A 12,644-nucleotide genomic window follows, 5' to 3' on the forward strand; every position below is an offset into this window, starting at 1 on the left:
GCACAGGTGTGTGCGTGGACTGGTGTCTGTGTGTGAGTGCCATGTGTCGCACCAACACGCGTCGAAACAATGCCACAATGCTAATAGCAATAAAAGAAACAATGAGCTGCCTTGTTGTTCACCAACATCAACCGGATACTTTTCGGCCTGAACACTTCTACAAATACACCAGCAACCACACAGATGAGCGCCTGCACTTTTGCAGCGGCATTGTGTTGTTCGTCGAAGACATGGCTCATGCAAAATGCAATAAATACGTCGGTCCACTTGATTTAAAGATGGGCCATCTATCCTCGCCGTCGTCGCTGTGTTGTACACACGATATTTCGCTTGCAGCATTGCTGAGTGAATATTTTTCCTTTCTACCCCTCATCTGCCGAGGGTTTGTTTATGCCTCGCCCTCTGCCAATATTTTTCACTGGCGTGGTGGGGTAGCGACTTGACTAGGCAAGTGCGCACAAGTGTATGCCGCTCAATGGAAGCCGCTATGTGAGTGAGAGGGTGCGTGCGTTCCTCGGTTGTAACAGCGCCAGCAAGTACCGCTTGACGCTTGGCCTACGGCCTTGCTCTTGAACGTTGACTTGCCTGTCATTTCAGTTGTGGCATGTTCGGGTATATTTTATTTGCGTTGCAGCCAGCACTTCAAAGTTGTTTGTTTTGTAATAAAATGGCAAGACACTTTGCATTTAATAGATATAATATGCGAATAGTGATGTCGGAACCCAGTGTCAGCGACACAGGTCCCTAGATATTGCTTACGGAGTAGTTCCTTCTTTCCAGATTTAAGGAAAGAGTTACTACTGTAATTCTTTATGCTGCACGGAACGCCGCCGTAACTGCAAAATTTAGCGTTACGAAATTGAACTCGACGAGTGCTAACTCCTTTAAGAGCAACATATATGTCGAAGTATACATATAACTGATGATCCAAGTAGATGTTAGACTTTTTTTGACATATCGCGCGTGAGACGTGTCTACCTGTCATGTTATTTGGTCATGCAACAATCACCTCCAGCACGTAGTGAAGAAAATATAGCAGCGGTAGCTGAGAGTGGATCGAGATCGAGGAGATTCGATTCGGCGTCGTTCGGAGCAATTCGGACTGGCGTATGGAACGAATTAGCGCATTTTACGTCGAGATCTTAAATTGAAAATACATCTTGTGCAAGAACTGAAGCCGCTCGCTCTATGGTTCTTGTGAAAAGTTCCAAGAAGGTCCGACGTTTTCGAGCCAAATCGGTCCATATTCCTTAGAAAATGGTAAGAACGTAACTGTCAATGGTGACCGTTATCGTGCCATAACCGACTATTTGATGCTTGAAATTGAAGCTCGTGATWTTGACGACATTTGGTTTCAACAAGAAGGCGCCACTTCCCACACATTGCTTCAATCAATGGATTTACTGAGAGAACGTTCGGTGAGCAGATAATTTTACGTGGCATCACACCATTAGACTTTTCCTTCTGGAGATATGTAAGTCAATGCGGACAATCCGGCTTCGACTAAGGCCTTGAAGCAAATCGCCACGCATTTCGGGTGATTGTGTCTGGAGTGTTTGCTTTGTGCCTGAACAAAGTCCATGTAAGAGACGGTAACGGACGATACGGAAAACATCGCGAATGTATCGGTTTGTGAAGACTTGCAGTTTTTGGATGTCAGAGACTACGAGATTCCATTCGGACTTAACATTGATCGATGTGCCCCAGACTGCATTGAAAGCGCCGAAAGCTTCTTTAAACTGTAAAAAGAATTTAAAATTTGATATATTTTTATTTAATTTGAGAATTTCTAGTCCATTTAGTCATCAATCAACTATCGGCGCATTCGATATGCATTAGCTGTGGTTATTAGCTGTCGATATGAGCACGAATACTTTGCAAATATTTGATATCGTCTTGTAACCGCATTCTTCTAATCTTTAGACGCTCGTCGCCCTGATGACTTCTCCACTTGGTTCATTATTTTATTGTTAAATGCCAAAGGAGTGTCAACGCGTACAATCATACCAAGAGCTCTGACTTTCGCCCCTTCTTTGAAAGCTTTACAACATTTTTCTTGCGCCCTTCGCGTGTTACCCTCCATTACTCCTCGTCATCCCTCCGTTGACGATAGTCTTCGTATAGTTCCATATATGTGTGTGTATGTGTATGTCATAGCTGCCGTTGGCATTGTCTTCGGCGCTGTCAACTGTCTACTGACTATTGTCATGCCATAACGTACTGTCGATTTGTACATTTCCGCGTGCGTGTCGTGCATAGCCAACTACTGCCTCGCATGCATGCGTCTTCGCATGTACATGTGTCCGTGCGTCTGTCTGCTGGCGCACATGTGGGATCCGCACGCTGTGTGTGTGTGTGTGTGAGTGTTCGCGCGTCCTTCGCTGCTTTGCGCTTTTTGCGTTGCTCGGGTGCAAGCAGTAAACAGTTGGTCGCGCGCCGGTTGCGAGTTGATTTTGTTAGAACGCGTGAACGTCCTCTTCAAACGGGTACAACGTAACGGCTGGTCGAGTAGACCGCACCGCGGACCTTAGAAAGCACCATCAGAATCGTCGTCGAGGCAGCAGCAACAGTGGAAAAACAGTGGCCGTTTGGTCATATAGCCTAGGACGGAGCTCCGCACTGCTCGCGAGGACAATATGAAGCAATAAATTTCCGGTTGGTGTACGCTTTCAAGTGGTTATCTTTCCTTGTGCGGCCTTTGCTGTTGCTTGCGGTCGCTATTGTTGTTTAGTTTGAAGTCTATTATGTGCAGTTATTTGTGTGTCTATGTGTGTTGTGGTTTTTTTTTATCAGCTGTGCTCGTTTTGAAAGTTCTAAAAAATGTTTTTTTTTTKTTTTTGCGCTTGTCGCTTTGCATATTGCCAATGTCAATTCAATTTGCCCGAAGTGGGCGGAAAACGAGACATTTCGTACTTTAAATGATTGCAAGTGGCTTGACAAGCGCGTATACTTGTATGTGTGTGGGTGTATGTGCATGTGTGCGCAGTGGGTGTGGTATTGGCCAATGTAAATTTGTCATGTTGGACAAGTTCGTTGTCATGTTGTGGGAGTTGGCGCAACAAACGCACGCTACCTTCCCCGGAGCAGTGTTCCCAGCATAGTTGGCGTACGTGTCGTATGAGTAATATATTTTGAGATATGACATGTGTTGAAATGCATACACACCTGCTCAAAATAATAGTTACACAATATTTTTTCAAGTAAAGCTCATGAATAAAAAGTTTTATTTAAAGTTTTAAGAAAAACGCCAATGTAATTATAGTTTTGAAATATTCACAAGCTTGTTTAAATAAACTTCATTAAAAAAAAGCAAAAGAAACAAATGTAGATGCAAAAAAATTTCATAGCTAAAATAAACTTGCTCAAAAAATAGGTTCACCTTTAATAAGACAATTATTTTGGAAAAACAAGTTATGATAAAACAGTTTTGTTGTATATTTAACATTACTCAGTTAATAGCCAGTATATCCACCATTATTCTGGATTACTTTATTTATTCGTTTGGGCATACTACTGATTAAAGTCTGATAGGTTTCTTTAGGTATCTCATACCAAGTTTTTTGTAAGCACTCCCATAACTGGTCTTTGTTAGAGAAAGATTGACTTGCCAAATTTTTTTTCGTTTCATGGATCCATAAGATGTTTCTCCACTTTTTTGTTCCCTCAGGTCCTGCCAATCAAAATGACTTCTTGCAAAATTTAACGTCATATCTAAAATTTTTGATCGCATTAATTTAACTTTCCTGGCTATACGTCCTGGCAGCTTGGCCGTTTGCAAACGCCTGCGAACTGTTTGGGCACTTACTACATTTCCAATTTCTGCTGCTATCACCTTCGACGACTTGAATGGGTCCTTTTTACAAAGAGTTACAATGTGGCGATCAAGAACTGTACTCGTTTTTTTGTGGCCTTCCACGAGTCTCCCWACTAGATTTTCGCTTTAAAGCATTTTTAACAAAATTATGAGACCTTTCCATTAATTCCGCACGTCCCGGAAACGATTTTCCTTACTTTCTGAGGTTTGAAACCAGCCGGGCTTCTTCAACAGTGCAATGTGACTTCCGGCCCATCTGATTAAAAAATAATTTAATTTATCTGCAGCATTTTGAGCTTTAATGAAAGAAAACTTACCAATTCAGATAAAAAAAAAAGTTGAAAAACTGGATAAAATTAATTTTGTTTTCACAAAAAGCTAAGTTCACTTATGTGTAACATATTGAGCAATTTGTTTTTCTGAGAATTCACGCAAAACTGACGCACGCATTAATTCGGGGGATCATATGCTTCATTCTCTTAGAAAGAGGGATGCCATATTATCTTAATTAAACTTACAGCATAACTTGTCGCATACAGCCCATAAAAAGTTTTTTAAACTGTTGAGAGTACTAAGTTTTATCGTGTAACTATTATTTTGAGCAGCTGTGTATATCTAACTTCTCTACGCTATTTTTATCAATGAGGGTGACAGAAAGATTATTTTTAACTGCATTAAGGAAAGGTCATTGTATGCGCTTACAGAGATGGCCATTGATACTTGGAAAATAACAATGCAGCTCGATTTCTTTCCAATTTTGTTTAGTTATTATAATAGTGTTTTTTATGAGGTATTTAAGTAGTTGCTTTTATCGATGCCAGGTCGACATTTGATTCTGTAATTTTTCCCCTAAAAGAGGCTTTGGTAATTTTGAACTCAAGATTTTGTTATATGTAATCCTAGAGGCCATATTATTATGAACGATCTTATTTATTTCTTTCAGTTTCGATCCATTGGTGTTATGTGGTTGGTTTTAATTAAATTTTATAGGAAAACATAGTTCCTGCTGTATCGAAATTCATATAATTCAGATATTATATTTTTATACCCTTGCAACCTGTTGCTACAGAGTATTATAGTATATCTAATATAAAGATTTTCCGGCTTCCTGGTGCCTTTGCCCTATGTGATTGGGTTATTGTATGTAACTGCTTCATGGTATGTGGTATAGGAAAACTACATAGATAAAATCGGGTCGATTTAGTTATATATATAGCATATGTTATTCTGTACTATCGATAATATAAAATTGCTTTGATTTCGATTCTCTGGTTGACGTTTTATACTTTAAACTATTTCTCTCGCTTTGATTCTTGCAAGTTGCAAGAGTATAAAATGTTCGATTGCACCCGAACTTAGCTCTTCCTTACTTGAAGCTAACGGCTTTCAATAGGAGGCTTGTTCAAAAAGTATCGCAAATTTTGTATTTTTTAAAAAAGTGTTTATTTATTCATGAATATCGAGTTAGTCTCCTGAAATTCTTCACATGTTTAACGTTTTCGTGTTTTCTTGGCGTGCTCGGGCGTCCGGGATACTTTTCGTCGTTCACTTTTTCTCGAACCTCTGGGAACATTTTGTACTATCGATAAACCTTGCTTTTGTCCGAGATAGCTTCACCATATGCAGCAGTCACCAATATTTGCAAGGCGAAATTGTCGAAATCTTTCCCAGATGGGATAAAAATGTTGATGTTAAAACTTGCAGCCTCGATGGGAGTAAAATACCTACCCAAGGTTCTCAACCTGCCGGTGAGGCACTCTTCATATACCCGATGTGTGGAAAGTCGGAAAAGTGGTTCTCCTAATGAAAACCCGCCCATATACACGTTGATATATATATCTATAATATATATATATATTGCAGACGAAGCGCTCGAGTTGCCTCGCGAATCAAGAGTCGTTCTAGATATTGCTGTAGGTTAAACTCCTACTTATCTAGAATTGACCCCAACATATCAAAAATATGTCTTCCGCGCAATGAATTCCCCATGACTCTAACGATTTGACGCTTGGACGTAAGCTCCATTCAAGCGCTCTTGGCACATCAAAAACTCTCAAATGTAGTATGATTTAGTCGACGAAGGAACAAAATTATTCTCGTTCTGGCAGCAGATTTTAGGAAAAGTCGCCAGAACTATAAGTCAATTATAATGGTATTTAGATTTGGATGGAATTGTACATGAATATTTTGATACTAAATCCTCTAGTTGAGAAGTTTTGAAAATGCAAAGAGAAGTATATATCAGATAGTTTTTGATACATTGACAACAAAAGTGATCCCCTAGCGACTATCCCCGATTTCAGCGACTGTTTCCTAGATAAAATGTGCCTTGCTCCTGCATAATTTCCATTAAAACCGTTTTATTATTTTCAGAATCGAAGGAAAACGGAGAATCAAGCAACAACAATGTTGCTAGTGCAAAATCGGCAAAACCAACAACAACTACTAAAACTACAAAAACAAAAGCAACAAGTAGACCCCACAACACTTCCACACCAATGCAGCAGCAACAACAGCAGCAGTTGCAACAACAACACCAACACCAGCAACAACAGTTGCAACTGCAGACGACGCAAAAGCAAGCACAGACGCAACAGTTAACCAACAACATCATATTGCTGCGCGGCGCACGCAACGAAAACGGGCAAATTGTCATACAGAACAAGCATGGCATAATCAGCATATATAATAATGATCAGCAGCAACAACAACAACTGCAGTTGGAACACCAAAAGCAGCAGCAACAGAAAATTGATAAAACAACCGTTGCTGCGACACTGACACAATTGCCCACAGCCACAACAGTTGCACGCAAATCAATACAAACAACAGCAACAACACCCACAACAACAACATTACTTGGTAATACGAAAAGCGCTGCTTATGTTGCCAAGGAGACCGTGGCGACACCGTCCCAAGGTGGCAGTGGGGGCGGCGGTGGTTCCACTGGCAATGCGACCAACACAATTCTGCTGCAAACGCCAATCAATGCAAGCCAACTGGAATCGGTGCTGCTGCACACGGCCAATTTGAAGAAGACATCCAACACTTCTACCGCTGCAGATCGCCAGTATCTCTTTAAAACGGTAAGTATCTGTTGTTTTACTTATTATGAGCACTGTACTAACGATCTCCTGCATTACAGGCCTCGCGTAGTCTCAGCACGGATAGCAATCGCCTGGGTCGCGCCTCGGAAGGCGGCAGCATGGGCAGCGGTAGCTTGAGCAACAACAGTAGCAGCAGCAGCAGTAGCATCGCCAGCAAAGCACCGTTTGTGTTGCAAACACTTAAGCGGCTGGAGAAGTCGCAATCTATACTAGTCATACGTAATCCGTCTGCCTCATCGGTGGCTGCGCTCACAGCCTCCGCCTCCGCATCATCGCTGTCGACTGTCTCCTCGACGAGTAATATTGCTCACGCCGCAACCTCCACCAGCTCTGATCGTGTGTCTAACACCGGCGCGCTACTTTCCTCATCTTCTGCTTCCTCCTCCATATCGGGTTCTACGATTTCACTGTCTTCGGGCCATTTGGTCACGGCAGCGCAGACAGTTAGTGTTAGCACCAATACACAGACGGGCGCCGTAAACTTCACACGTGCTACCAAAAGTCAACAAACCACTGGAACGGCTGTGGTGTCATCCGCAGCTACAACAACAGCCAAATTGGGCAATATCACCATGAACCGCACCAGCAACGTTGCAGCATCAGCTGCCGCGTTATCAACGAAAGCGACGTTGCCAGTTTCTGCTGCCACAACGACTACAACATACTTGCGCTTAGCCAATGCAACAACTGTGTTTGCCAACAACAACAATGCGAGCGTCAACGGGGTGGGCATGAATAAGGTTGTGGTGGTCAGTGGCACCAAAAGCCATAACGTGAGTGCGGTAAACAGCAGTAAGAGTATCAGTGCGAGCGGTGTGAGAACTGTCTCTTATACACATCTAGATGTGTATAAGAGACAGGGGTGGGCATGAATAAGGTTGTGGTGGTCAGTGGCACCAAAAGCCATAACGTGAGTGCGGTAAACAGCAGTAAGAGTATCAGTGCGAGCGGTGTGAGAATTGTTGACACACATCCCCAACAACAACAGCAACAGAAAACGCAACTCTGTTTGTCCGACATGCAGTTGAAGTTAGAGACGCGAGGTGGTGGGGCGGCAGGCATCGTTGTTTCCTCACCTCAGCAGCAACAAGCAACAGCAACAACAGCCGTGCACCAACAACAGCAACAAGCTCAGGTGCAGCAGCATAAACAGCCAGTGTCAAATACGCCTCGCGGGAGCGGTAAGTCGAATCGTTGATTTCATTTGCTTTACAAGCGAGCACCCAATTTTTACCTTTTCTTCATATTTTATTTGGCCACAATATGAGTCGCTAGTGCTTTTACTAAAAAATACGTAACTGAAATTGTGAACAAAATACATTTCTCAGCATTTAAACGTGCTTTGTTGTCTATTTGGAAATTCGAACGGTGAAGTGTCACTTGGGAATTCACCGGTCGCACATATGGTGGTCTCCTTTACATGTAGTACTACGGTCGTATTTTTGATAGGAAGTTATGTGCGTTTTTCGGTGAGAGCATTTATTTTGATAAATAATAAAAATATGAGCAAGTGAATAAAGGTGTGATTGCGACCATTGCCGAAGCTTTCTTTCGATGACCAGACTGTTGTTATTTATATTTGAGTTTATGCTTTTGCACACAATTCGCGTTCTACGTGCTTAGCTTACGTGAGCATAACTCAATTAATGCGAATAAACCTTTCTCCAGGCGGAGTGACCTAATCAAGGACAAATTCATCAGCAATGATTGCGAAGACTGCGCTTTTTGATAATTTTTTATTTGCAATTTAAGTCTGTAAGTCAACTTTTTATCCGCGAGAACACCTTTGTTTTTGTTTCTTTTCGGCTAGTTCAAGTGTTGTTAGTTTTACTAGGTAATTTGAAGCTGGCTTTGACTAAATTTGATTAGAGTGATGAGCGAGCAAACCGACAAGGGTTTTGAAAAATTATATGAAATAAAGGATTCTGGGTATAACTGAGAGATTACCTTTGAAACTAATATTATATTAATAATATTTTTTTTGTTTACCCTTTTTTATTATTTCTTATTTATTATTCCAATTACAATATGTAATAAATGTAATCAGACTAAGTTTTTGATCCAATAATTTGTGAAACATTTGTTTTTAATAATTTTTTGTACCGAATGAAGCAAAGATCACATTGCCTTTTTGATATTTGAAGACAAGAAGATGATGGTTCGACCAGGTTCATTTCTAATACCGTCAGATATATCTAACATTCTGATCTTTTCTTTGAGAAGAGTTGCTAGTGTTTCGTATTGATCTTGATTTACTGTAAAGTCAAGTGAAACGTTCTTCATTACCAAATGGAACCGCCTCCTAGGAACTTCAAGAGGTCATTCCTTCATTACCTCGGCCACATTGAGCAACACGCCGACCAGAATATGAACGCAACTAGCTTCAGATATGTACTGAGCACCATTCAGTGAAGCCATTGGGACATTGACCGACTCCCTCCCAGTGAAAGGCGTACTTGGAGTAAAACCATCACCAATTGCAGACGAAGAACTCGAATTATTTCGCGAATCAAGAGTGACGCTTGTCCAAGTTTGTTGTGAATATTTTAGCATATAAAACTCCTACTTATTCATAATCGACCTCAACAAAGGTCTGCTCCTATCAATAAAGGGTTAAATGAAGCCATAGATGTTTTTATAAGCTTGGTCATTATAAATATTATTAATTTACGACCCTCCAATGACACTGTTTTAAAATAATTCATAGTGGGTAATTGAGAAATGTTCGAATACCATTCTGAATCCAACTGGTGAAGGTAACCGATACTACTCGCTTGTTCTCTCGAAAATTTACCGAAAGAGACTAGGATTTTTATCGAGTCAAGGCAACGGTCAACTCAACAGTAGTTCCTCAAACTATGTGGCGAATATTTTGTGTCCTTCTTTTTTACAACAACAGCAACAGCTTGCGCATAATTTTATTAAATTGCTTAATTTTGACAAAAGCCTGAATTCCTTCTGCAACATTTCGGCTCGTTAAGGCTGTGTCTTCTATTTAAAGCAAATTAAGAAGAATTAGTAAAACTTTCGAGCGTTGCGTTCTATTTGTGCCTCGTTCTCTATTTCCTAATTCATTACCTTTCCATCATTGATTGCATTCTCGGCGAATTTGTGCCCATTCACTTCGGTTGTAACATGAAAAGTTTCGCACAAGTGTTTGCGGCTCATTGATATGCAGTTGGTGGTTTCTTGAAAATTTGCTGAGTTCGCTGTTGTGTATTTACACCTCAGGGAGCAAATTGCACTTGAGTGGCTTGGAGGAAGAAACTTGTTTCGTTTGCCACTTCCGACTTTTGTGAAGTTAGGTTCATTGATTTCTTTTATACGTAGTTTTTTCATTATTCACTTGGACGTTGTTAAAATATCAACGCGTTGGAAAGGGGAATTGTGACTATGAGGATTGGTGATTACCAATTCGAAATAAATTTAACGATTTAAACACCTGACCATTATAAATAAAATTAATATTGTGGTCGATAGCTCTGATTATGACGAGCGTGCTTTATTGACCCGAAGATTTTTGAGAATTCCCCTTCACTTTTGTTTATACTGAGTTTTACTTTCATCTGATGTCTAGATAAACAGCTGTCTTGGATTCGCTAAGCATGAGAAAGTAACGAATCGAACATATTATACAAGTATACCAAACATACAGTCAGCACTAGCAAAAAGTTGTAGAAAATAATATTTGTTCGCTTGCATTGAATAAATATTTTGCAAAGTCCGACTTATTTTTGTGGAGATCCTTCCAAGCCTTATATTTTTTATAAGAAATATGTTCTGGTTCCCTTATTGTGTAATAATATACTATTAGAAAGTGGATATTTCAATCGAGTTGTTGACGAGAGAAGCTTTGATTGAAAATTTGGTTGCAGAAAAGCGAGAAAAATCTTTTTTACCCATTGCAAATTCAACCAGCTTTCCTATTGCAACCTGCAACCTGTTGCTACAGAGTGTGACTATCTGCCTGTCCGTCCGTTCGTCCGCCCGTGCGAACTGTAACTTTAGTAAAAACTGAGATATCTTGATCAAAATTGTTGAAATGACATGTAAAAAAAAAGGTCTGTCTGATGAGTTTTTCGTAGAAAAAAATTGGAAGATTTCAAAAAAAAAAAAAAAAAAAAAAAATTATAATAAAAGCTTCCATAGCGCATTAGCGAATGACGTTAAAAATGTTCTCTCCAAATTGGAACTAGATATCTTCAAAAATCTTGAGAGTGGAAACCGGTTTCAAAAACACCATTCTGAGAAAAATGCGTTTAAAAATTTTAGTCGCTATTCTCCCCACTCTATTCCCTTTCTACCAGAAACGCTGTAGTGACCGTATCTTATGGGGCACCTGAAACCCGGGGCACATTTTTTAGTATGCGGCATGACAATAGTTAATAGATAAAATCGGGTCGATATTACCCCAACTCCCATATACTACAAAGAATGATTTTCGTTTTTCTAACAAATCGTATGGCAACTTTGCCGGTCAGTCTATAACTTATATAAAGTATATGAATTGAAAGTTACAAAATCAAGCTTTAATCCTAATTTCAGAACTAAAAATCCAAATTTTCAATTTTTAATCGCAAATCGCAAATCGGAATTAAAGTCCAACAACAATTCGCAACCCTGCTCCAAGGTAAGTCTTTATATCTTAAATAATTTAAGAATGACAAACAACTGTTACTTTTAAAGGCTGCGAAAATAGAAAAGCAACTCAAAATACAATCCAGCATGTGGTTAAAAAATCGCTTTGAATGCAAAGGTATTTGAATTGAATGCACTATTTTTGAAGAGTTTTACTATTTTCCATGCCGCATTAAAACTGAGCGCTCTTCACTCATTTCGTTAGATTTGAGATTTGCTATTCACACTTGAAAATGTAAATTGTGGTTTTTAACACGCTCGAAACTACAATATGTTGACGTCAAACTTTCAGCGCACAGTCGCCCACAAGACGGTTGTATCGAGTTTCAAAATGTCCTTTAGCCATTGGGAATTCGCAGCAACTCAAAGGATAATGTAGCATGTTTATATGCTGTTCACATACACAAGCACACGTCTATTGAAACGTATGCTAAAAATCGCATGGAATCCCTTATAGATGAGAGTAGGGAAGCTGCTATTCTGCCCCGTCAGCGGTCCTTAGCTGTTGCTCAAGCATCGTGATGAGTTTAGTTGATTCATCCACGCCTTGCAAGCGAAAAGCTCTACAAGTTAGAAGCTTTGCCGTAGGATCTTTTAAAGGTATATAATTTTCTAGTAGGATAACTGTCAAAGTAGACATCTGAGTTTGAAATTTGTGTTAAGTATTCTATCGTAAATTACCATGTAAAAATTTAACTAGAAAAATGTTTAAAATTCATCTGAAATCAAGAGATCCTAAGCCCGCATTCTGTGCGGCCAGCTTGTACTCGTATATCTCTTTTCATAAGTATTTAAAGCACAAACTATCTTAAAGAGATTTTCCAGACTTCGAAATAAGTCTGAATTGGACACACACGTAATCGGATTTGCCTCCGTTAGTGAACTTAAATATATATATATATGTTTGCGTTAACTTTATGGGCTGATCTCGGCTTTGCTGGAAAAAAATTCAAATTTTCACCGAGAAATAATTAATTTTTCTGTTTTGGTTTGCAAAGTTGCACCTTTCTAAAAACACCCTACATAGAAGATTCCCTACTGGAAAAACATTTCCGAAATATTCTTATAAGCTGATGGCCGATATA

At 39.8% G+C, this 12,644-nt stretch overlaps 1 protein-coding gene across 6 annotated transcripts in view; it reads left to right on the forward strand.

The window, feature by feature from the left end:
• LOC108977109 overlaps window positions 1–12,644 on the forward strand; it is a 115,694-nt gene that overhangs the window by 12,076 nt on the left and 90,974 nt on the right. For 4 of the 6 annotated variants that reach the window (XM_018946624.1, XM_018946628.1, XM_018946626.1 and 1 more), the window contains exons 3-5: window positions 6,188–6,900; window positions 6,960–7,667; window positions 7,805–8,102. In XM_018946624.1, the coding sequence (XP_018802169.1) occupies window positions 6,188–6,900; window positions 6,960–7,667; window positions 7,805–8,102 (1,719 nt within the window). Of the gene's footprint in view, window positions 1–6,187; window positions 6,901–6,959; window positions 7,668–7,798; window positions 8,103–12,644 lie in introns of all 6 variants that reach the window. The other 2 variants (XM_018946623.1, XM_018946625.1) reach the window with 1 other exon arrangement.

This window comes from Bactrocera latifrons, unplaced genomic scaffold (genome assembly GCF_001853355.1).
Source record: "Bactrocera latifrons isolate USDA-ARS-PBARC rearing strain unplaced genomic scaffold, ASM185335v1 scaffold_84, whole genome shotgun sequence".
Classification (NCBI taxonomy): domain Eukaryota; kingdom Metazoa; phylum Arthropoda; class Insecta; order Diptera; family Tephritidae; genus Bactrocera; species Bactrocera latifrons.